The sequence below is a fragment of the Lissotriton helveticus genome, chromosome 5_1 (assembly GCF_964261635.1).
Source record: "Lissotriton helveticus chromosome 5_1, aLisHel1.1, whole genome shotgun sequence".
Lineage (NCBI taxonomy): Eukaryota > Metazoa > Chordata > Amphibia > Caudata > Salamandridae > Lissotriton > Lissotriton helveticus.
The window spans coordinates 2053815214-2053837029 of NC_136065.1; the positions used below are offsets into that span (position 1 = coordinate 2053815214).

Sequence of the window (21816 nt, forward strand, 5' to 3'; positions counted from 1 at the left end):
CTTGTTTGTTTCATTGGATATGACCAATTCCCTTTTTCTTTGAGTGTATGAATTGCTTGTGGTCGTTTGTGATATGCCTGTCCTTTTGAATGATTGAATGTATGTTTAGAAATTTTATTCTTCATTTGAATATTGGAAAAAGCTCTATTGTACAATGTATTGAATTTGAAAAATATAAGAAAATGTTTCTAATAAAAAGCTATTAAATAGCAAATACCCTTTCCCGAATTTTGTTTCGAGTTTAGGATGCACATTGTGAGATCTTAAATAATTTGTTATCAGTATTGGCACATCTGTTTGGTTTGTTCATCTTTAGGCTCAGCCTTACTGATTAGAGCCAGCCCCCAGTTGTTTGGCCTTACAGTTAAAGCTAGGGCTTTTCAGTACTGATTGGATAGTGAAGCCTCACAGAAACATTCCAGAAGAGTTGAATGTTTCTGCCTCAATACCTGTACAGTGTAGACTGATGTTGGGTGATGTTCTACAAGGTTTTTGCTTCATTGGCCCTTACTTTTGTCTACAGCAAGAACTTTACCATGTTTGGGCTCTTCATTTACCATCTCTCTCCATTACTCTTCCAGGTTTGCTGCAAACCTCATCGCCGGGATGTTGGATTTCAAGGCCAAGGTGGACCGGTATGTAAAGAAGTTTACATCAGACATGGTCTGGTCATCTATTACACCAATGGACAAGCCAGGGGTGGGGTGCAAAACATGTAAAAAGCCCTGATGGTTTTGAGGAAGGCCAGGAACCTGGCGTGTGTGCAGGTGTTGGGCAGTGGGATATATCACGTTTGTAAGGAAATCAGACACGTACCTGCTGATATGTTTATAGAGTACCAAAAAAACAAATATACGGGGTGATCAATAAAATTGGCTAGCATTGCTGATAACATTTGCAAAATGTCTCCAGCGTGCGCCTGGGTTCTGGGATTTGCCATGAAGAACAATCTGCATATTTCATCAGAAGCAGTCCAACACTGGCTCAGTGCAGTGTGCAGCAGCATTTTTCGTGTGTCTTGCACAAGAGTGGATGGAAGGCAACCTCTATCCCCCTAGCCGGTTGACAGCTGCTTTCACTGTTGGTGTAGTGAATGGGGCATATGGGCTAAAATGGGTGTAAGTGGTGAGAGAACCAAAGAAGGAATTGAAGAGATGAACCGAAGGAGTAACGGAGAGATGGTGTATAGGGGTGGGAGGAATTTGACTTAGAGGCTATGGGGGAATGGACAACCAGAAGAGGAATGGGCTGGTCTGAATGAAGGTGGATGTTGAAAATTGGAGAAATGTACTGAAATGTAATAGGACACATAGACAAAAAGAGGGGGTCTGTTGTAAATTGAGTAAGAGGCGTTGGTCTGATCAGTAGAATCGGTCGGGAAAAAGGATTGAAGAAATGGGATAGAGGAAGGACTGTTGGAGGAGACTGGGGAAAAGTCCTGAATAAAGGGCAGAAGAAGAGATTCCTTTGTCTTGATTGTTCCAATTCTCTTTCCTTTTCCCAGGCACACCCTGCTGGCAGAGTACATGCGAGGCCGTCCCCTCTGCTTGGACCAGTACAACAAGATATTTTCTTCCTGCCGTGTTCCGGGACCCAAACATGACAGCGTGCTGCTTTGTTCCCGCTCACGCCGGCCTCCCACGCACGTCACCGTAGTCCGAAACTACCAGGTAAAAATAGGCTAAAGGTGGGTGTTGGGGAGCGAGAGGGAGGCACAGATCCAGGTGCAGGAAGCAAAAGTGGAGGCGTTTATCCAGCCTCATCCTTGGAAACATTGGTGGGTTTTAGGGTAGATAGTGCTTGGTTTACTGCCATTCCCCATTACACCACCTAGCAGCGCCATGTTAGTAGTTGGGTCTCTGATGGGTGGTTCATTGCTGCGGCTCAAGTCAAGAGCAGATAAATTCACAGCTCCCCTTGACTAAAGCTTCAGGTTTTCAGAATACATGTGTGTGATATTTCTATTTGTTATAATAAATGTAAAAATATACTTTGATGGCCTATTTGCACCTGTTAGGGAGTAACTGGAACTCTGTGTGTAGCTGTCTCTGTGTATTTGCTAGGTTCTCTGAAAACCATGGCTGCCAGTGTATTGTATCATGGCTGCACTGACAAAGACAACCACTAGAATTGAGAGAGGTGGTTGCTGTGGGCAGAAGCCATAATGTTGAATATAGGAGTCAGTGAAGTTCATGTGTAGTGCAGCTCTGAAGGTTGTGAGTAATGTTGAAAGAGGTTAGTTTAAAAACTGTTCAATAATTTCCAAGAAGAATGCAAATACATAAGACCATAGTTGGCGGAGGTTTGAAGTAGTTAGGATAGATATTTGTGTCCCTTTCACTAGTAACACCTGCAGCTACTTTAAGCCAGGCTGATGCATACATGCACCTGTTGTGCTGGAATGGGTACTCCATACCGGAATACGGGGTACGGGGTGCATGACATCTTTAAGTGTTGCTTCCTTCGCACAATGCGTGCGCCTGCGTGCCTCGACCCAGGCACATGACTGCTTCTCCAAGGATTCTAACTTGATCACAACTTTCATGTCAGTGAAATTGCTCTCCCACCCTCGCAGCTCCACCATTAAGTGAGGTGCCCCTGCCCCTGCACTCTTGAGTGTTGGTGATCGAGGCCCTCCTCCACCCGCAGGTTTCCCTGCGCCTCATCCCTGGTGGTCCAGTGGACCTCTGTCTCCTTTCTTTCTTTCTGCTCCTTCACTCCTTTTTCTCCCCTTTCTATCTTTCACCTTTCTGCACCTCTGCTCTTTTGCTCCTTATTTCTGCCCATTTCCCTTTCTCTCCCTCTGCTCCTTCACTCGTTTTCACTCGTTTTTTTCCCTTTCTATCTTTCACCTTTCTGCACCTCTGCTCTTTTGTGCCTTATTTTTGCCCATTTTCCCTTTCTCTCCCTCTGCTCCTTCACTCGTTTTTTTACCCTCTCTATCTTTCTCCTTTCTGCTCTTTTCTGCATCTCTGCTCTTTTGTGCCTTATTTCTGCTTATTTTCCCCTTTTTCTTTATCCCTTCTTTCCTCCCTTTACCTTTCCCCGCCGCTGCTGCCCCACGGCCCCCCCCCCCCCCCCCAGCACGACCGGCCCAATCCAGCTCCGCTCCCGCCTCCCAGCTGTCCAGCCCTCCCCGACCCCTACTTAATGGCGGCCACTGCGGGGACAGGCGAGCAAAACCACTGACTCATTGTCAGTGAAATTGCTCTCCAACCCTCGCAGCTCCACCATTAAGTGAGGTGCCCCTGCCCCTGCACTCTTGAGTGTTGGTGATCGAGGCCCTCCTCCACCCGCAGGTTTCCCTGCGCCTCATCCCTGGTGGTCCAGTGGACCTCTGTCTCCTTTCTTTCTTGCTGCTCCTTCACTCCTTTTTCTCCCCTTTCTATCTTTCACCTTTCTGCACCTCTGCTCTTTTGTGCCTTATTTTTGCCCATTTTCCCTTTCTCTCCCTCTGCTCCTTCACCCGTTTTCACTCGTTTTTTTACCCTTTCTATCTTTCTCCTTTCTGCTCTTTTCTGCATCTCTGCTCTTTTGTGCCTTATTTCTGCTTATTTTCCCTTTTTTCTTTATCCCTTCTTTCCTCCCTTTACCTTTCCCCGCCTCTGCGGCCCCCGCGGCCCCTCCCCCCCAGCACGACCGGCCCAATCCAGCGCCCCTCCCCGCTCCCGCCTCCCAGCTGTCCAGCCCTCCTCGACCCCTACTTAATGGCGGCCACTGTGCGGCCGCTTTGCGGCGGCGGGCTGCGGGCGCGCCGCTGGTGCACCGAAGGTGCGTCAAAGGCAAGCATGTCTGCGCTCGTCTGCGACCCGTCCGCGACCAGCACCAGGAACCCTGGACCTCCGCCCCGCCAACGCTACGACCCAGCAGCACTCCACGCACTCAACCCAGGCTGCAACAACAACTGCAAGCTAGCATCACCAGCCGACACCCATGGACCCTTCTGCTGTCACCGCTGCCGGCACACCTACAGCACCGCCAAGAACACGGATCCAGCACAACCCGCCCACAAGAACACAACCGAACGGAAGACCCTGCAATGCATCCTCCTCAACGTCCGATCCCTCCACAAACACGCCACAGAAATCTGGGACCTCCTCGACAGCACAACCCCAGACATAGCATTCTTCACCGAAACCTGGACCAACACCACCTCGGGACCAGACATCGCCATCGCCATCCCCCAAGGATACAAGATCTCCAGGAAGGACCGCCCCATCCACCCAGGAGGAGGAATCGCCATCGTCCACAAATCCAGCCTCCGCCTGAGCACACTCCCTGACGAGTCCACAGAACTGATGGCACACCTTCACTTCAAGATACTGGCCAGCCCCACCGCCGCCCTCCGAGGAACCCTTATCTACCGACCCCCTGGACCCCGCGGACCCTTCGCCAACTCCATTACGGACATTATCTCCCCGCAGGCCATTGCATCCACCAACTACACCCTGCTGGGAGACCTCAACTTCCACCTCGACAATCAACTGGACCCCAACACCACATCCCTCCTGGACAACCTCCACAACATTGGACTCCGCCAGATCGTGACCGAGCCCACGCACTCAGCAGGACACACCCTCGACCCCCTCTTCACTACAGGAAACTCCATCACCTTCAGCCACACCACCGAACTCCCATGGACCGACCATCGTTGCGTCCACTTCACCTTCAGAACACCCACCATCCACAGACACCAGCACCTGCTTCCACAAAGAAACTGGACCAAAATCACCGATGACCAGCTCACCTCCTCACTCAACAACTCCACCCCAACCATCGCGGAAAACGACGACCCCAACACCACAGCCCGAACCCTGCATAGATGGATCTCGGACAGCACCAACACCATAGCCCCCCTCAAGAAAAACAACAATACCCGTGCCAAGAAAGCCAGATGGTTTACCACCGAACTTCGAGAGTCCAGGCGCACATGCCGCCGCCTCAAAGGCCTGGAGAAACACCAAATCCACAGAAGCCCACAACAACTTCAGAGCCGCCACCAACGCCCACCATCAACTCATCAGAGAAACGAGGAAAAAAGCGATTGAAGACAGAATCTCCACCCACGCACACAACAGCAAGGAACTCTTCAGCATCATCAAGGAGTTCGCCCAACCCACCAGCGAGTCTACCGACATCCCTCCCTCACAAGACCTCTGCGACAAACTCAGCATCTTTTTCCACCACAAAATCAGGAGCATCTACGACAACTTCGACGAAGACAACCAACACACTGAACCCTCACCAACCACCCCCGACACCCGGAAACCAGCGATTGATGACTGGACAGCCCTCACCACCGAAGACACACTGAAGACAATGAAGTCAATCCACTCAGGGGCCCCCACGGACCCCTGCCCCCACCACATCTTCAACAGAGCCGCCAACACCATCGCACCCATGCTCCGCCAAACCATCAACCGCTCCCTGGCGACCGCCTCATTCCCCGACGACTGGAAACACGCCGAGGTCAACCCCCTCCTAAAGAAACCCTCAGCGGACCCCACCGACCTCAAAAACTACAGACCCATCTCCCTGCTCCCGTTCCCAGCGAAAGTCATCGAGAAAGCCATCAACAGCCAACTCGCCACATTCATTGAAGAACACAACATCCTCGACTCCTCCCAATCCGGCTTCAGAAAAAACCACAGTACGGAAACCGCCCTCCTCGCCGCAACAGACGACATCCGCACCTTACTGGACAAAGGAGAAACAGTAGCCCTCATCCTCCTCGACCTATCAGCGGCGTTCGACACAGTCTCCCACCGCACCCTAATACGCAGACTCTACGATGCAGGAATCCAGGACAAGGCCCTCGACTGGATCTGCTCCTTCCTCTCCAGCAGGACGCAGCGGGTCAGACTCCCCCCTTTCCTCTCGGACCCCACACCTATCACCTGCGGAGTCCCCCAGGGCTCCTCCCTCAGCCCGACGCTCTTCAACGTCTACATGGCTCCACTTGCCCCCATCGTCAGAACCTACGGACTCAACATCGTGTCATATGCAGACGACACCCAGCTCATCCTCTCCCTATCCAACGAGCCCAACACCGCCAGACGCAACTTTCGAGAAGGCATGGAAGCCGTCGCCAAATGGATGAAAAACAGCTGCCTACAACTAAACACCAACAAAACAGAAGTACTCCTCATGGGCCCAAACCCCGACGCCTGGAGTGACACCTGGTGGCCCACCGCCCTCGGAAACCCGCCAACCCCCACAGACCACGCACGCAACCTGGGAATCATCCTGGACTCCGAGCTCAAAATGGACGGCCAGATCAACACTGTCTCATCTTCCTGCTTCCACACCCTCCGCCTCCTTCGTAAGACCTTCAAATGGATCCCCCTCGAACACCGAAAGACAGTCACTCACGCCCTGGTCACCAGCAGACTCGACTACGGCAACGCACTCTACGCCGGAATAAACAAAAACCTCATCCGCAAGCTACAGAACATCCAGAACGCCGCCGCAAGAATGTTCCTCAACCTGCCAAAACACTGCCACATCTCCCAGCACCTGCGCACACTCCACTGGCTCCCCGTCGAGGCGAGAATCACCTTTAAGATGCTCACCCACACACACAAGGCCCTCCACGGCACCGGACCAGCATACCTGAACAGCCGACTCAAATTCCACGCACCCCAAAGGACCCTACGATCAGCCCAGCTTTCCTACGCTGTGGTCCCCCGCACCAGAAAGACCAGATCGGGAGGCCGCTCCTTCTCCTTCCTCGCGGCCAAAGCATGGAACGCCCTTCCGCTCCACCTCAGACAGACAACATCGCTCCCCATCTTCGCAAGAAACCTCAAAACCTGACTCTTCGACAGACCCCCTCCTTGATGGAATGGAACCTGCACCCCCCCACCCCCCCCCACCCCCACCCCCACCCCTAACGCCTTGAGACCCTTACGAGTGAGTAGTCGCGCTTTAACAAACTCCTGATTGATTGATGCTTTAATACTCGTACACGAGGTACCCAATTCTGGACATGGTGACAGTCAGCTGTAGCTATTAAACGTTTTTAAAATAAAAGTACATCCTTCCAAGTCCCAATAATGCATGGGGAAGAGGCAGATTCATTACAACCTCCTTTCCCTCAAATAGAGTTAGAGATCCCTTTTAACATCCCTATTTCAGGAGTAAAGTGGTTTTCTGTTCCAGGGGGTCCATAATTAATTTTTCCCTTTCGCTACAGTTTTTTCAGCTGGACGTATATAACAGCGATGGAACTCCGCTCACAGTCGATCAGATCGAGCTACAGTTACTACAGATCCGTAACAACTCCTGGAAGACTGACAAAGAACCTCTGGGAATACTGACAAGCGACCATCGTCGCACCTGGGGCCAAGCCTACACCACCCTGATGAAAGGTGAGGAGAAACTGGGCCCGCCAACACCCAAGAGCTAACACCTGAGGAAAGGTAGGCAGAGACTGGTGTAGAACACTGTGCAGATAGACAGGGAGAAACATGGACAAATAGAAGATTAGAGGATAGGTCTACCAGAATCTGAGGAATATAAAACCATAAAAGGACCAATTAAAACTTCAGGGACAGATCCTCTTGAGAAAGCATTTTGAACATTGTTTCTGGGATGAGGTAGGGTAGCGTGAAACGTGCTCTAGCAGAGAAAGCAGACGGGCCTAGAATACTGTAGAAAGGTTAGACCTAAACCACCCTTGAAACAGTAACCGCATAACAGCATACTTAGCACGGGTAGTGCCTTGTCAGACCTAGATGCACAACACTCCTTAAATGGCAGGCAAAAAAGTCTAACCAATCCTTTCTAGACTGTCCTACTACACTTTCATAATGTGGAAGGTGTGAGTGTCTACATCTTTGGAAACCACCCAAGAGAAAAGAATGGATTGGGTGATGTAGGCCTGTCCACATGTTTTGTGTGGCCCTCCAGCACCCCAAGGAAAGATGGGGAGACCACTAGAGCTCGTAAAACATCTGTTGGCAGACCAAACACCCAGAGTAAAGTTGGGTAGGAAAATGGCCAGCCAATACATGGGGTGGAGGGGTATGTAGTGTGCCTGATGCCTTGGTGTTTGTGTGGTGGTAGATGATTCATGTCTTTAGTTTGATGTTGGGAATCTTCAGTGAAGCCATCACCACCATGGATTTCTTCCCTTTGACAGACAAGCTGAACCGGGACTCTGTACGCGCCATCCAGCGAAGTATCTTCACCGTGTGCCTTGACGCCTCTGTGCTCAAGATGGCTGAGGGCAAATACTCCAGTGGCATGGCAGCCCAGATGCTGCACGGAGGCGGCAGCTACTCCAACAGTGGTAACCGCTGGTTTGACAAGACCCTGCAGGTGAGATCCGGTGTACATCTGGGTACAAAGACATTAATTTAATGATGATTACTGACCAGCATTACAGGTAAGTCGCTTTTCTTTTTCGACCTTTGGCAGACGTAAGCCTTCTTACTTTATGATGTAGTATGATAGAAACTCCTTTAGCAAGGATTTGTAACGAGGATGAACCACTTTCAGACCGGGTACAAAGACAATGTGTTACATTTTGAAAAACTGTAGTGGTCGAAAACATTTATGATATTCTTTCTCTCCTGCTGTCCACCTACCTGTCTAGGTTTCGTTGTTCTTTCTCAGTTATCTCTGCCCTTTTCTTTACCCTATATGCATTTCATTACCCCATCCTCTATTTTCGCCTCCATAATACTTTCTTTCTACCTTTGTCCCTATCTCTGTTACAGTTCATTGTGGGCGAAGATGGCTCCTGCGGGCTGATATACGAGGCAGCCACTGCTGAAGGTCCACCTGTTGCCACCATTCTCGATCACGTCCTGGAATACTGGTAGTTAAACAGCAAACTTTGTCACACTAAGCCCTTCACTTGATGTTTCCCAGTTGTACCTGCTGAATCCTTCTGATTTTTTAACTTTCTGCTCTTTCACCTTAGAAAGCTCCTCTTTTGTTTTAAGACCTTTCTACCTAAAATACCAATTTTTTTCCAATTCTAATGTGTGAAGATGGTAGTGAAATCTCTTCTCTCTTATATTCACAGTAAAAGCCCAGACTCCGTACGATCCCCTATGACGCGACTGCCGATGCCCAAGAAGCTATACTTCTACATCACCCCGGAAATAAAGAGGGACATTGAACATGCTAAGCAAAACCTTGACATGTGAGTTTTGGCGATTAGTGGCCATTGAGGAAGGAAACATAAATGGTAGGATGGGGATGGGAATAGGATTAGCCGGTCAAAGAGCTTGTGCACCCAGCAGATCCTGGACTTGCAGGTCTTCAAAGGAACAGAGATGGCTACACTTGTGTATCTGTACTAATAAGATACCCCACACCCTAAAGAAGATTGGGCACCAAATATGGGTCTGCCAAGTAGGCGCTTGCTGTGGTGTGCTGAGTGGTCAAACGCTCTAGAATATAGCCACCTGTTTGAGAAAAGATGACCCAAGGATTAAGATGACAGACCCTAGACCCTGCACACAGAGTGATTGGGTTGTTGACAAGTTCATGCTTTAATGTTTCTATAAAATGTTGTGGTGTCCTAGAGATGAAAGTTGTTCATGTTGGGGTATGTTCCTAGTTGTTTCTCCTCCCCTTGCAAACCAAGTCTTAAGATATTGCAGTGGTAGTGCAGCTGAGTTGTGACATTTGTAGGTCTACCTTCTTCAGTGCAGGATCTTTGACAGACTCCTGGGGTACACTGATCCAGGAAGAGCAAACATATGTGGAGAGCATACAGAATCATCTAAGTGGCGTCTTTCTCTCTCCTGTCCTCCTGATTCTCTTGAATCTTGACCCTGTTCAAATTAATTTATAACATTGGTTTCAAACCCTCACTCTAGATTAAACCAACAGGCAAAAACACTTGTTTCCGCCTCTGCCTGCTGTGCTTCTCTTTCACACGTGTCCTAGATTATCTCCATCGTACTGTGGGTATTGAACTGGTTGATTTGCGGTTCGACTATGTAATTCTGTGCACTTGATCCCTCCATCCTCTTTTCGATTTGCTGAAAGTGCAAGATGCTCTGGTCCACTGCACTGACCCATGTGTGTTCTGCTTGCACCAGGTGGTGTGAGGAGACTGAAGCAATGTTTTGCCTTTTTTTTGTTTCACAAATCTTTCCACAAGAAAGTGTCTTATGGTGCTAACTCAGTCACCCCGTATTATGTTGGCACTGACCCTCTGTTCTTTATTAAACAACTTTCCATTTTGCACAAACGTTAATCAGGAAGCCATTCATGGGAAACAGTTTTTGAGGAATTTAAATCTAAGATATCTTTCTTAACCGCGGCGGGAATTCCAGCGCAGTGGGCGGGGCAGAAGGTAGTGCGCGCGACGGCCGTTGGCTGATGCCAGCAGCGAAGGGGTTAAACAGTTAAAAAAGGGTGTGTGCAAATTTAATACGGGAAAAGGCAATTTCATTTCTTTTTGTGATTAAAGTCATTTACTTGGTTTCTTGTTTGGTGAGTTGCTGGTTGACTCCAAGAGACGGTTTAGTTTATGGGATGCACAATACGTCTTACTCAATCAGATTTGCTTCCATCGCACGTCATCTGAAAGCATGTAGATGACACATGCTGGAAATTCACTGTTACAGATAAGTAACCCTCTCTAATTTTTGGTTTCCAGACTCATCAATGACTTGGACATCATCTGCTTCACCTATCGTGGCTTTGGCAAGGATCTCCCCAAGAAGAATGGACTGAGCACAGATTCCTTCCTGCAGATGGGCTTGCAGCTCGCCTACTACAGGTAATATATCTGAGTAGCTGTGGAAAAGAAAAAACTGGGAATTAAACTGTTGTTTTCCAGAAGAAAGGAAAAGAGAACTTTTTAGAAAGGGAAGCAGGTTTAGGTAGGAAAAGCTATCTTTGAAGTCCCTTTTCTTCCCCAGGGGACAAGCCAGTGGGAAAGAGTGATGGTTGAAGGCGTAAGCTTCTGGTCTTTGTGACATTGGCCTTTGTAGCGTGAATGTTTTCTGGATTCACATGCTGTTCATTATAGCGCCATTTAGTGGTTGTGTCTGAATTTCTCCAGTTTTTTGTAGTCCTAGTTTTGTTTTTTAGGGATCGCCTACGCGGCACGCAAGCGCTGCTTTGGAGGGATCTCTTGAAATCTCTCCGGAATTTTCTGGAAACTCGTGCATGTTCTGCACTGTTTCCAATGGGCCCTCGTTCATGTGCGGCGTTTGCCTTGCGGAAGCGAGCAGCGGCGCCATCTGTTTGTAGTTATCACACGCGCTTTTGAAACAGATGGCGCTGCTGTTCGCTCCCGCAAGGTAAACGCAGTGCGAGTCTCGCCCCGTCTGAAATCTTGTCCACAAATCTGCCTTTGGCGCGCAGTGTGCCCTCTGTTATCTTGTTGTAGTTTTACCGCAATCTACATTTCCCACTAAAAACTACATTTTAACACAAGCACAACATTTTCTCGAGTAAATACACGAAAACGGAATAATAAAGGCGGTTCTTCAACAGATCTTGTGTTTATTATTCTAGCTGAATAGGCAATAACATCCATTCGCTGCTTTCCTTCCTATTCGGTTATTCCCGTCAGTTCTCAGCTTTCATCACACTCACGTTCGGCTGTTTACGGGAAGCCATAGTCGCCATTTGTCAGAGGCGGCTGCACTGTTGTACTTCCCATCGCAGCGGCGACCTGTTCGGCAATTGACGGGTTGGCTGGCTGCACGTTACCACAGTGCGCCTGGTACTTGAATGAGGAGGTAAGGGTAGTGACGAGACTCCTCTGGATGGGACTGTTGCGAGGACTTGACACTTTTGCTTTGTTAGCCTGAAAACAACGTCGGGCCTCCTGTAGGAAAGGTGCAGGCTTAAAGTTCTTTCATGCGTGCTGCAGCGCTTCTCTGACACTGATCCGGTGTCAGCTCTAACTTTAACTTCCTCAGCTAGGTCCGGGGGACATGTGTGTCCCCCGGGCTGAGACAGCTTCCTGGGCACACACACAGCCACACCAAGTACTTCACAGGTCTTTAAAAGACTATTTACTTGTTAATGAGGCTTTGTTGCTTTCTCACTACTTCTTGGAGCCCCTGCATCTCCACTCTGCATTTTGCTGGAAGTCAACCCCCTTCCCCCAACCCCCAAATTTTTCATAGCCCCTCCCACCCTCTGAAATTTGGCTCTAGTTACACCTCTGCCGGGACTCCTGTAGGAAAGGCTGCACGCTTAAAGTTCTAATAAATGGTAAGAAATCAGCACCCATCCAAGAGGTATTTTTTCAGTAGTTTCAAATGTCCACAGTACATATAAAAGTGCACGATCTTGTAATAAATAAATCCGGACTTCTGCAAGATTTTCTTTTTCAGGTTCTTTATTGTGGTAATCCAAGACAAGAAAAAATCCAAGAACACATATGGATTTCCTTCTTAGCCGACGCGTTTCATCCCAAACACTGAGACTTCTTCAGGGCTAAGGATGAAGCATACAATGATTACACACTTTTCAACATGTACACATACAGTTAAGTTAAAAACAATAGGAGAAGAATAAACAAACACCTAAAGTGTGTTTGGCCTACTATATTTATCCAAGTTGGTTAGCAATTTAACTTGAAAAAATCGGAAAACTTAACAGAACAGAAGGAAGCACTGTTCATAAAGAGAAACAGAATTATTTAGCTGAGGTACTCATAAAAGTCCTCTACAAGAATCATAGTGCCGAATAGAGTCATTCCATACATTATTAATCAAAGAGAAAAAAAGAGTTTCAGAAAACAAGAACCAATTGCATACCTCAAACATTGAGTAATAGTAAAAAATCAGTGCATCTCGGTAGAGTTTCTTGAAAGCAGCATATTATGGTAATTTCTAAAGAAGCATATAACAATAAATTACATTTAATTACAATGAGCACGCTGTAGTTTAAGCAGCAACCTATCACCATAGAGATTATTTATTCTCGTTCTTATACGAAAGTTATAGACCATGATACTTCACATTAATATTGTTTTGTTTGCACAACAGTACCTGTCTATATGGAAAGTACTGATCTGAGTTCTTCATTATATATTTAGAGAACTTATAACCATGTGACATGTAATGATGTCCTCCCACATAAGATAGTGAAAGCATTACTTCTAAATGAGTTCTGAAATTTGTGACCTACCTGACCTGACCTGGTCAGTCCGGTCGCTCCTCCTGCCGCGTGGCCACCCCGAGTGTGCCCGTTCTCCTCCCGCTGCCGCCGCCGCTGCTGAGCCGAGTCAAGACTGCCCCTGTCTTGGTTTGCCCGTCCCTGTGTTAGCTGTATTTCTGCTGCCGTTTTCTCGCTGTTTGCGCGTTTCCTCGTGTTGCCCTGTAACTTGTGTGTTGTTAGCTGTATTTCTGCTGCCGTTTTCTCGCTGTTTGCGCGTTTCCTCGTGTTGCCCTGTAACTTGTAAGCTGTCCCTGACTTTCCCTGTGCCTGCTTGTTGTCCCTGACTGTCCCTGTGCCTGCTTGGTTCTCGTTGTCTATTTTCTGCCGTTTATCGTTCTCCCTTTGCCCATCGTTGTTCCCTGCCCCACCCCGCTCCCTGCCGCTGCTCCCCCGCGGCCCCACCCCCGCTCCCTCCAGCATCCTCGCACGCTCCCCCCCCCACTCGCCACCCCGCTCCCGCCTCCCAGCTGCTCCTCCCTCGCCCCGCCCCCCCCCCACTCTCCATTTATGGCAGAGTCCGCACGTACGCGCAGAGTTCACGCGCAGCGGGCGCGCCAAAGGCAAGCCCGTCTGCGCCCGCCCGCGCCTGGCCCGCGCCTGGCCCGCGCCCAGCGCCAGGACCCCTGGCCCCCGTCGGACCTACGACGCCGCCACCCTCATCGCTCTCAAACCCGACCGACCAAGAGCCTGCCACCGAGCCACCCCGAGACGCACCCACGGACCCTTCACCTGTCAAGCCTGCAAGTTCACCTGCCTCCGGACCTGCACCACAGCTACCAAGCCGAGCACCAACAGCCACCTCAAGTGCATCCTGCTCAACACCCGCTCCATCCACAGACACGCCATCTAACTTTGGAACCTGCTCGACACAACCTCACCAGACGTCGCCTTCCTCACAGAAACCTGGATGAACGCCTCCTCAGCACCCGACATCGCCATCGCCATCCCAGACGGATACAAGATCATCCGGAGAGACCGCGTCAACCAGACTGGAGGAGGCATCGCCATCGTACACAAGAACACCATCCGCATCACGACCGACTCCAACGACACCGCCGCCGCAGAGTATCTCCACTTCCAGATACACACCGACCCAAAGACGACCCTCAGAGGCACCCTCGTCTACAGACCCCCGGGACCACGTACACAATTCAGCGAAGACAACACGGACTTCATCAGCCCGCACGCCCTCCGCTCCGCTGACTACATCCTCCTAGGGGACCTCAACTTCCACCTGGAGAACAACAAGGACCGCAACACCGCCGCCCTGCTGGACAACCTCGCCAACCTCGGACTCAAGCAACTGATCAACACCCCCACCCACTACGCCGGCCACACGCTTGATCCAGTCTTCTCATCCAGCAAGCATATCACCTTCAGCCACTCCACCGGACTTCACTGGACCGACCACAGCTGCGTCCACTTCAGCTTCAGAAGAACCACGACCCACCGCCACCCGCAACAGGTTCCTCGCAGGAGCTGGAGCAAGATCACCGCCGAGCAGCTCACCACCTCCCTCAGCCAGAACCCACCCGCCAGCACAGGTTCCTCGCAGGAGCTGGAGCAAGATCACCGCCGAGCAGCTCACCACCTCCCTCAGCCAGAACCCACCCGCCAGCACAACGAACCCCAACGAAGCAGCACGCAACCTCACGCAGTGGCTGACCGCCTGCGCCGACGACCTCGCGCCACTAAAGAACCCTCCCAGCAGAAGCAAGAAAGCCTCCTGGTTCACCGACTAACTCAAGGACTCCAAGAAGAACTGCCGCACCCTCGAGAAAGCCTGGATCCTCGACCAGACCACAGACAACATGACCGCCCTCAAAGACGCCACCCGCAAGCACCACCAGCTCATCCGCACCACCAAGAAGAAATCACTGAAGGAACGACTGGACAACAACGCCCACGACAGCAAGGAACTCTTCAGCATCGTCAAGGAGTTCTCCAACCCCAGCACCGGCAACAACGACATCACTCCTTCACAAGATCTCTGCAACTCTCTCGCCTCGTACTTCCACCGCAAGATCGCCGACATACACAACCGCTTCGGCGCACCATCCACGCACCCAACCGTCGAACCAACGCCCCCCACCGCCACCCTCTGCACCTGGACCACGGTGACCACCGAAGACACAGCCCGCACGATGAACACCATCCACTCCGGATCTCCAACCGACCCCTGCCCCCACTACGTCTTCAACAAGGCCGACTCCATCATCGCACCCCAACTCCGAGACGTCATCAACTCCTCCTTCAACACCGCCACCTTCCCGGAGAGCTGGAAGCATGCCGAGCTCAACGCCCTACTGAAGAAACCAACAGCGGACCCCACCGACCTCAAGAACTTCCGCCCCATCTCGCTCCTCCCTTTTCCTGCCAAAGTCATCGAGAAGACCGTCAACAGAGAGCTTGCAGCCTTCCTCGAGACGAACGGATCCCTCGACCCCTCGCAGTCGGGCTTCCGAGCCAACCACAGCACCGAGACCTCCCTCATCGCAGCCACCGACGACATCCGAGCCCTGCTCGACAACGGGGAAACAGCGGCCCTCATCCTCCTGGACCTCTCTGCAGCGTTCGACACAGTCTGCCACCGCACCCTAGTTCAACGCCTCTGCAACATCGGTATCCAAGAAAAGGCACTGGAGTGGATCATCTTGTTCCTCGCTGGAAGAACACAGAGTCCGCCTCCCCCCGTTCCGATCCGAGGCCACCGAAGTCATCTGCGGCGTACCGCAAGGATCATCACTCAGCCCCACCCTCTTCAACGTCTACATGAGACCTCTTGCAGCCATCGCACGCCAACACAACCTCAACATCATCTCCTACGCCGACGACACCCAACTGATCCTCTTCCTCACCAGAGACCCCGCCACCGCCAGAACGAGCCTACACGAAGGGATGAAAGACGTCGCCGAGTGGATGAAGAACAGCCGCCTGAAACTGAACTCAGACAAGACAGGAGTCCTCATCCTGGGACCATCGCCCTCCGCCTGGGACGACTCCTGGTGGCCTCCCGCCCTGGGCACCGCTCCCAAGCCAACAGACCACGCACGCAACCTGGGCTTCATCCTGTACTCTTCCCTCTCGATGACCAGACAAGTCAACGCCGTCTCCTCATCGTGCTTCAACACCCTGCGTATGCTCCGAAAGATCTTCCGATGGATCCCGACCGAAACCAGGAAGACGGTCACCCAGGCACTCGTCACCAGCCGACTGGACTATGGGAACACCCTCTACGCGGGAACCACAGCCAAACTACAGAAAAGACTCCAGCGCATACAGAACGCCTCCGCCCGACTCACCTTGGACATCCCCCGACGCAGCCACATCTCCGGCCATCTGAGGGACCTGCACTGGCTCCCCGTCAGCAAAAGGATCACGTTCAGGCTCCTTACCCACGTACCTCAACGACCGCCTAACCTTCTACACGCCCACCCGCCAGCTACGTTCCACGAGTCTCGCCCTCGCCGCCGTACCACGCATCCGAAGAGCCACCGCCGGAGGAAGATCCTTCTCCTACCTGGCAGCCAAGACATGGAACTCCCTCCCCATCCACCTCTGGCTTACACAGGACCATCTCGCCTTCAGGAAACAACTCAAGACCTGGCTGTTCGAGCAGTAGCGGACCCCTCCCCCAAGCGCCTTGAGACCCTTCCGGGTGAGTAGCGCGCTATACAAATGTTATGATTGATTGAAAAGTGTGTAATCATTGTATGTTTCATCCTTAGCCCTGAAGAAGTTTCAGTGTTTGAGACGAAACGCGTCGGCTAAGAAGGAAATCCATATGTGTTCTTGGATTTTTTCTTGTCTTGGATTACCACAATAAAGAACCTGAAAAAGAAAATCTTGCAGAAGTCCGGATTTATTTATTACAAGATCGTGCACTTTTATGTGTACTGTGGACATTTGAAACTACTGAAAAAATACCTCTTGGATGGGTGCTGATTTCTTACCATTTATTGCAATTTTTGGGCTTTGCCCTTGAAGGAACAGACGGGGTTGTGTTCTTTGGAATCACAAGCACCATCGCCATTACTTTCAAGCCACAGGTGCATTCTCTCTTTGCCTCAACCCGTGCCTCTTTGTGAAATTAGGCTTAAAGTTCTCATGTGTGCTGCAGCGCTTCTCTGACACGGATCCGGTGACAGCGCTACTTTAGTTCCACAGCTAGGTCAGAGGTGAGCCAGGAAGCAGGATTCGGTTTTGACCCTGTGAATTATGCGGGGCACACATACCTCTCCAGGCATGGCCCCCTGCCCTTTCCACTGCCCTCCGTGCACCTTATGCCTCAACTTGTCCTCTTATTTAGATGTTAAGACTACGCCACACTCAGCGCTTCAGTAAAATGTCAGTGCTTCAAGGGGTCCAGCTAAAACTGCATTTCGGATTAGCATTCATTTCTCTTTTTTTACGCTTCATTTTAATGTCCAATTTGTTTTGCTTAAACAGTTTTGTTTGTATTTAGGATGACTATATAACATAGCACTTGAAAGGCTGTGCCTCTCACACTGACCTGTGTGAGTACTTACTGACCCAAGGGGACAGCGTCAGCACTGCTGCTGGTGACGTCTACCTGCCTCTCTCATACAGTCTCCGCACCTCTCTTTCTCCCTCTCTAGCTGTTCATCTCCCTTACTCACCCTGTTTCTCGCTCGCTCTCTTGTACTCCCTCTTTCGGTCACTTATTCTCTTTCACATAGTCTCGTTCTAGCGCTACATGTGTGTCTCTCTCTTCCTCCTCTTTCTTCTCTTCTGCTTTCTCTATTCTCTCTTTACCTCTTGTCTTTTCTCGTTCTCACCCTTCTCTTCATTGCTATTTATCATCCTTTCTTTTTTTCACTCACTCTCCCTCCGGCCCTTCCTCTCTCCCTCCCTTTGGCCCTTCCTCTCTCCCTCCTTTCCCCCTCCCTCCTGCTCTCCCTCCCTCTCTCCGTCCCTACCTCTCTTACTCCCTCCGGCCCTTCCTTTCTCCCTCCGTCCCTTCTTCTCTCCCTTCTTCCCTCTCCCTCTAATCGTCCCTCCATCCCTCTCTTCCTCACTCCCTATCTCCGTCCCTTCCTCTCTCCCTCCCTCCTGCTCTTCTTCCCTCTCTCCATCCCTTCCTTTCACTCCCCTTCCTTTCCTCTCTCCCTCGTTCCCTCCCTTTCTCCATCCCTACCTCTCTCCGTCCTTTCCGGTCTCTCACTCTCTCCGTCCTTTCCGGTCTCTCACTCTCTCCGTCCTTTCCGGTCTCTCACTCTCTCCTTCCCTTCCTCTCTCCCTCGTTCCTTCCCTTCCTCTCTCCCTCGTTCCCTCCCCTCTCCGTCCCTTCCTCTCTCCGTCCCTTCCTCTCTCCGTCCCTTCCTCTCTCCGTCCCTTCCTCTCTCCGTCCCTTCCTCTCTCCGCCTCTTCCTCACTCCGTCTCTTTCGCTTTCCCTCCCTTCCTCTCTCCCTCACTGCTCGCTTCTAGCATTCAACTGCCTCGGATCGTGTGTTAAATATTTATAAGGTGAAAGCACGCACAAGTTGCAGTAAAGCGTGCCATCTCCATTTATTGAGATATTATAAGAGGTTTCCGCATGCCCTCTTCTCGTTTGATTAAACTGCAGGTGCTGAATGTATCAACGAGGTGTGGGATCACTTTATGTTAAATTGCATCTCTTACCAAACTTTCAAACACTTCTGGCAAAACACTTATAAGGTCCAAGAGGCAAGACCTATTGGCTATGCCAATGCTTGTTGTTCTTGGGCGTTGACGCATCCCCCCATTTGGTGCTTCCTGTGACATTGTATGCCCTCCCCCAAAAGCTCCCACTCTTGGTCGATGATTCTTTTTTTTCTACCAGTGGACCTGAGTTCTTTGCTGAAGTCTCTCCAACACATGAAAGAAGAAAGTTCGGAAGACGTTCGTCAAAGATGTTTGAGAAGATCATTGAAAACGACGTACCGGAGGAGATCCCTAGCATGAAGGGGAAGTTTCCTCGACGGTTTGCGAGTGCCCAGACAGGAGGCTCCCTTTTATGAGAAGACTCCTGTTAAAGTTCGGCCTGAATTGCTACCACAAGTTTGCTCGGATGGACCAACACCTGCTCTGCAACCTCTGCCCGCTGATCGATTATCAATAAGCAATGACTGCAATGCCTGTGGCGGGTTTAAGTTGAGGATGCTGAGGGCAAGACAGAAGCAAAGACAGGTGCAATACGCCATGCGGGTACAGAAGCTTAGACCATCCCTGAAAGACCTGGGTCTGTCAAGCGATGGGGAGAAAAATGTCGCCAGAGGTGCAGAAGGAGAAACACCGACCTGAGAAAAGTCAAGGAGGAGGCGCTCAAGAAGGACAAGAGACCACAAGTAAAGCCTGAAAAACTGTTGTTGCCGGAGTCTCGAAAATCAGACTCTACGGCTTCAAAGGGAGCCTTGATGTTAAAAAGGTCGTTGATCAAAGTCAAGCCCAGAGACCAGGAACCCCTCGGATCCCTTGAAAGGGACTCCACAGGAGGAAAGTCTCAGAAAATGACAGTTGTCAAAAGATGTTTGAAGTTGAGATGCTTTTATGTCGAAAGAAGAAACCTTTTGAGCGGAGGTAAGACACTCGACAAACGACACGTTGTTGAATTGTTCAACTTCGAAAAGAACATCAACGGCAACCCTCGGCTGCGAATCAAGAGGAAAAAGTGGTGCCTCAAATCCGAAATGGCTGCGTTGATGCAGAAGAGAGAGGATTTAGATGCCTCTCTAAAGGAATTTTGAATTCCTCTAAAGACTTTGATACTGAAAAAATGGACCCTCCCATGACACTTTAGCCATAGAAAGAATCTGTCTATGAGGAGGAGTAAGAACAAGAAGGCCTGGAAATGCTACAAGGGCCAGAAGTCTCATAGTATGCAGAAAATTAGTGGCATAAGTTAGAGAAGGGGTAGATTGTTCTCCATCGAGGCCTTCGCCTCCGGATGACATTGCAATGTATAATCCTGTAATAAAGAAGGCTGCAGACAAATATGGAGTGCAGCAAGAAGAAGAAAATCACAGTCATGTTTCCTGCTGGAGACCTTGACACAGTCACAGACAAGGAATCCGTTTTTTCCAATGTTCCCCAGAGTACTGGATCAAGGAAGGGAAGCATTTAAAGAGCCCACCAATAGTGGAGAAAAAATACAAACACTCCTCAAAAGACCCTGCATGCGTCGAGGGTACCGTCCCTTCTGACTCCATTATCACTTATACTGCAAGGAAGAGGGCAAACACACCATCCGCATCGGGGTCGCCTCCAGACAAAGAGAGTTCAAAGATGGATCTTATGGGCAGGAAATTCGAGAGGAGCCCAGCCAATCAATGGCGTAATGCTAACTCTAACACCCTCCTGAACAGGCCTGCTTACCAGCATAGGGAGGAGAAAGCAGAGCGCATGAAACACTTGCCTGGCCAGTACAGGAAAAGAGTGGCCAGCCTTGCGGCGGAAGGCAAGGACATTGAATATACATGCCTGAAATTGGCATTAAATACAGTGGACACAGCAATTTGCCAAATTATGTTAGGAACAACGTTACGCCGTCATTCATGGTTAAGAATCTCTGGGTTCAAACCAGAGATGCAAGCCAACATAATAAATCCCCTTTTCAATTGAGAACATTTGTTTGGAGGCACTGTTGATTAGACACTGCACCAGCTTAAGAAGGACAACAAGACTGCAAAATCTATGAAAGCATTGCAATTTAGGGTAAACATGAGATCAACACGCAGGCCTACATGAAAAGGCAGATTCCAACCTAGCTCAACACATCAGGGCTTCCAAGGTAGCAGTCAATCATGTGCACCCCAACAGCACTGGCAGTACCAACAGCAAGTGTGCCAACACTTTCGAGGCAGAGCACAGCCTCACAGGGGAGGCACAACCTGAAAAAACATGTGACTTGCCCAACACAAACCGCTTCACACACTCACTACCAGTGGGAGACAGATTAAAGAACTTTCTTTAGGAGTGGTGAAAGATAATGTTGTAAGGTTTGGATATTGCATAGAATTGGACAAGATACCATCAGCAATGAGACCAAAGAAAAAGGTCCATTCAAGCGAAGAAACCTCACGTCTACTCAAGGAGGCAGAGGATTTGAAAAAAAGAGCAATAAAAAAGGTGAATAGAGAAGAGCTCAAGAAAGGGAATGCCTCCACATATTACCTAGTCCCAAATGCAGACAGCTCTCTACGCTCAATTGTAGACCTCTAGATTCATAAGCAAGTTTATAAAGACACAAAGATTCAAGATGAAACCCTTACAGGAGAACGACGACCCACCAACACCAGCAACAGGCGGCCCGCAGAAGCTGGAACAAGATCACAGCAGTCCAGCTCGCCACCTCCCTGAGCCAGCACCCCCCTGCCAGCTCAGCGAACCCCAGCCAGGCCGCCGACAACCTCACGAAGTGGATCAGCAACTGCGCGGACGGACTCGCCCCACTGAGGACCCCGCCTAGCAGACACGGCAGCAAGAAGGCCCCATGGTTCACCGACGAACTCAAGAGCTCCAAGAAGAACTGCCGAGCCCTGGAGAAAGTCTGGAAAAGGGAACCGACACCGAACAACAGGACCTCCTACAAACTTGCCACCCGGAAACACCACCAGCTGATCCGCGCCGCCAAGAAAACAGCATTCAAGGACCGGCTGGACAACAACGCACACAACTGCAAGGAA

At 50.3% G+C, this 21816-nt stretch overlaps 1 protein-coding gene across 1 annotated transcript in view; it reads left to right on the forward strand.

Moving 5' to 3' along the window:
• LOC144756274 (carnitine O-acetyltransferase-like) overlaps positions 1 to 21816 on the forward strand; it is a 177215-nt gene that overhangs the window by 100863 nt on the left and 54536 nt on the right. The window contains exons 4-10 of the mRNA XM_078645930.1: positions 582 to 635; positions 1505 to 1670; positions 7196 to 7370; positions 8144 to 8322; positions 8724 to 8824; positions 9035 to 9154; positions 10625 to 10747. Coding sequence (XP_078502056.1) covers positions 582 to 635; positions 1505 to 1670; positions 7196 to 7370; positions 8144 to 8322; positions 8724 to 8824; positions 9035 to 9154; positions 10625 to 10747 — 918 coding nt within the window. The remainder of the gene's footprint in view (positions 1 to 581; positions 636 to 1504; positions 1671 to 7195; positions 7371 to 8143; positions 8323 to 8723; positions 8825 to 9034; positions 9155 to 10624; positions 10748 to 21816) is intronic.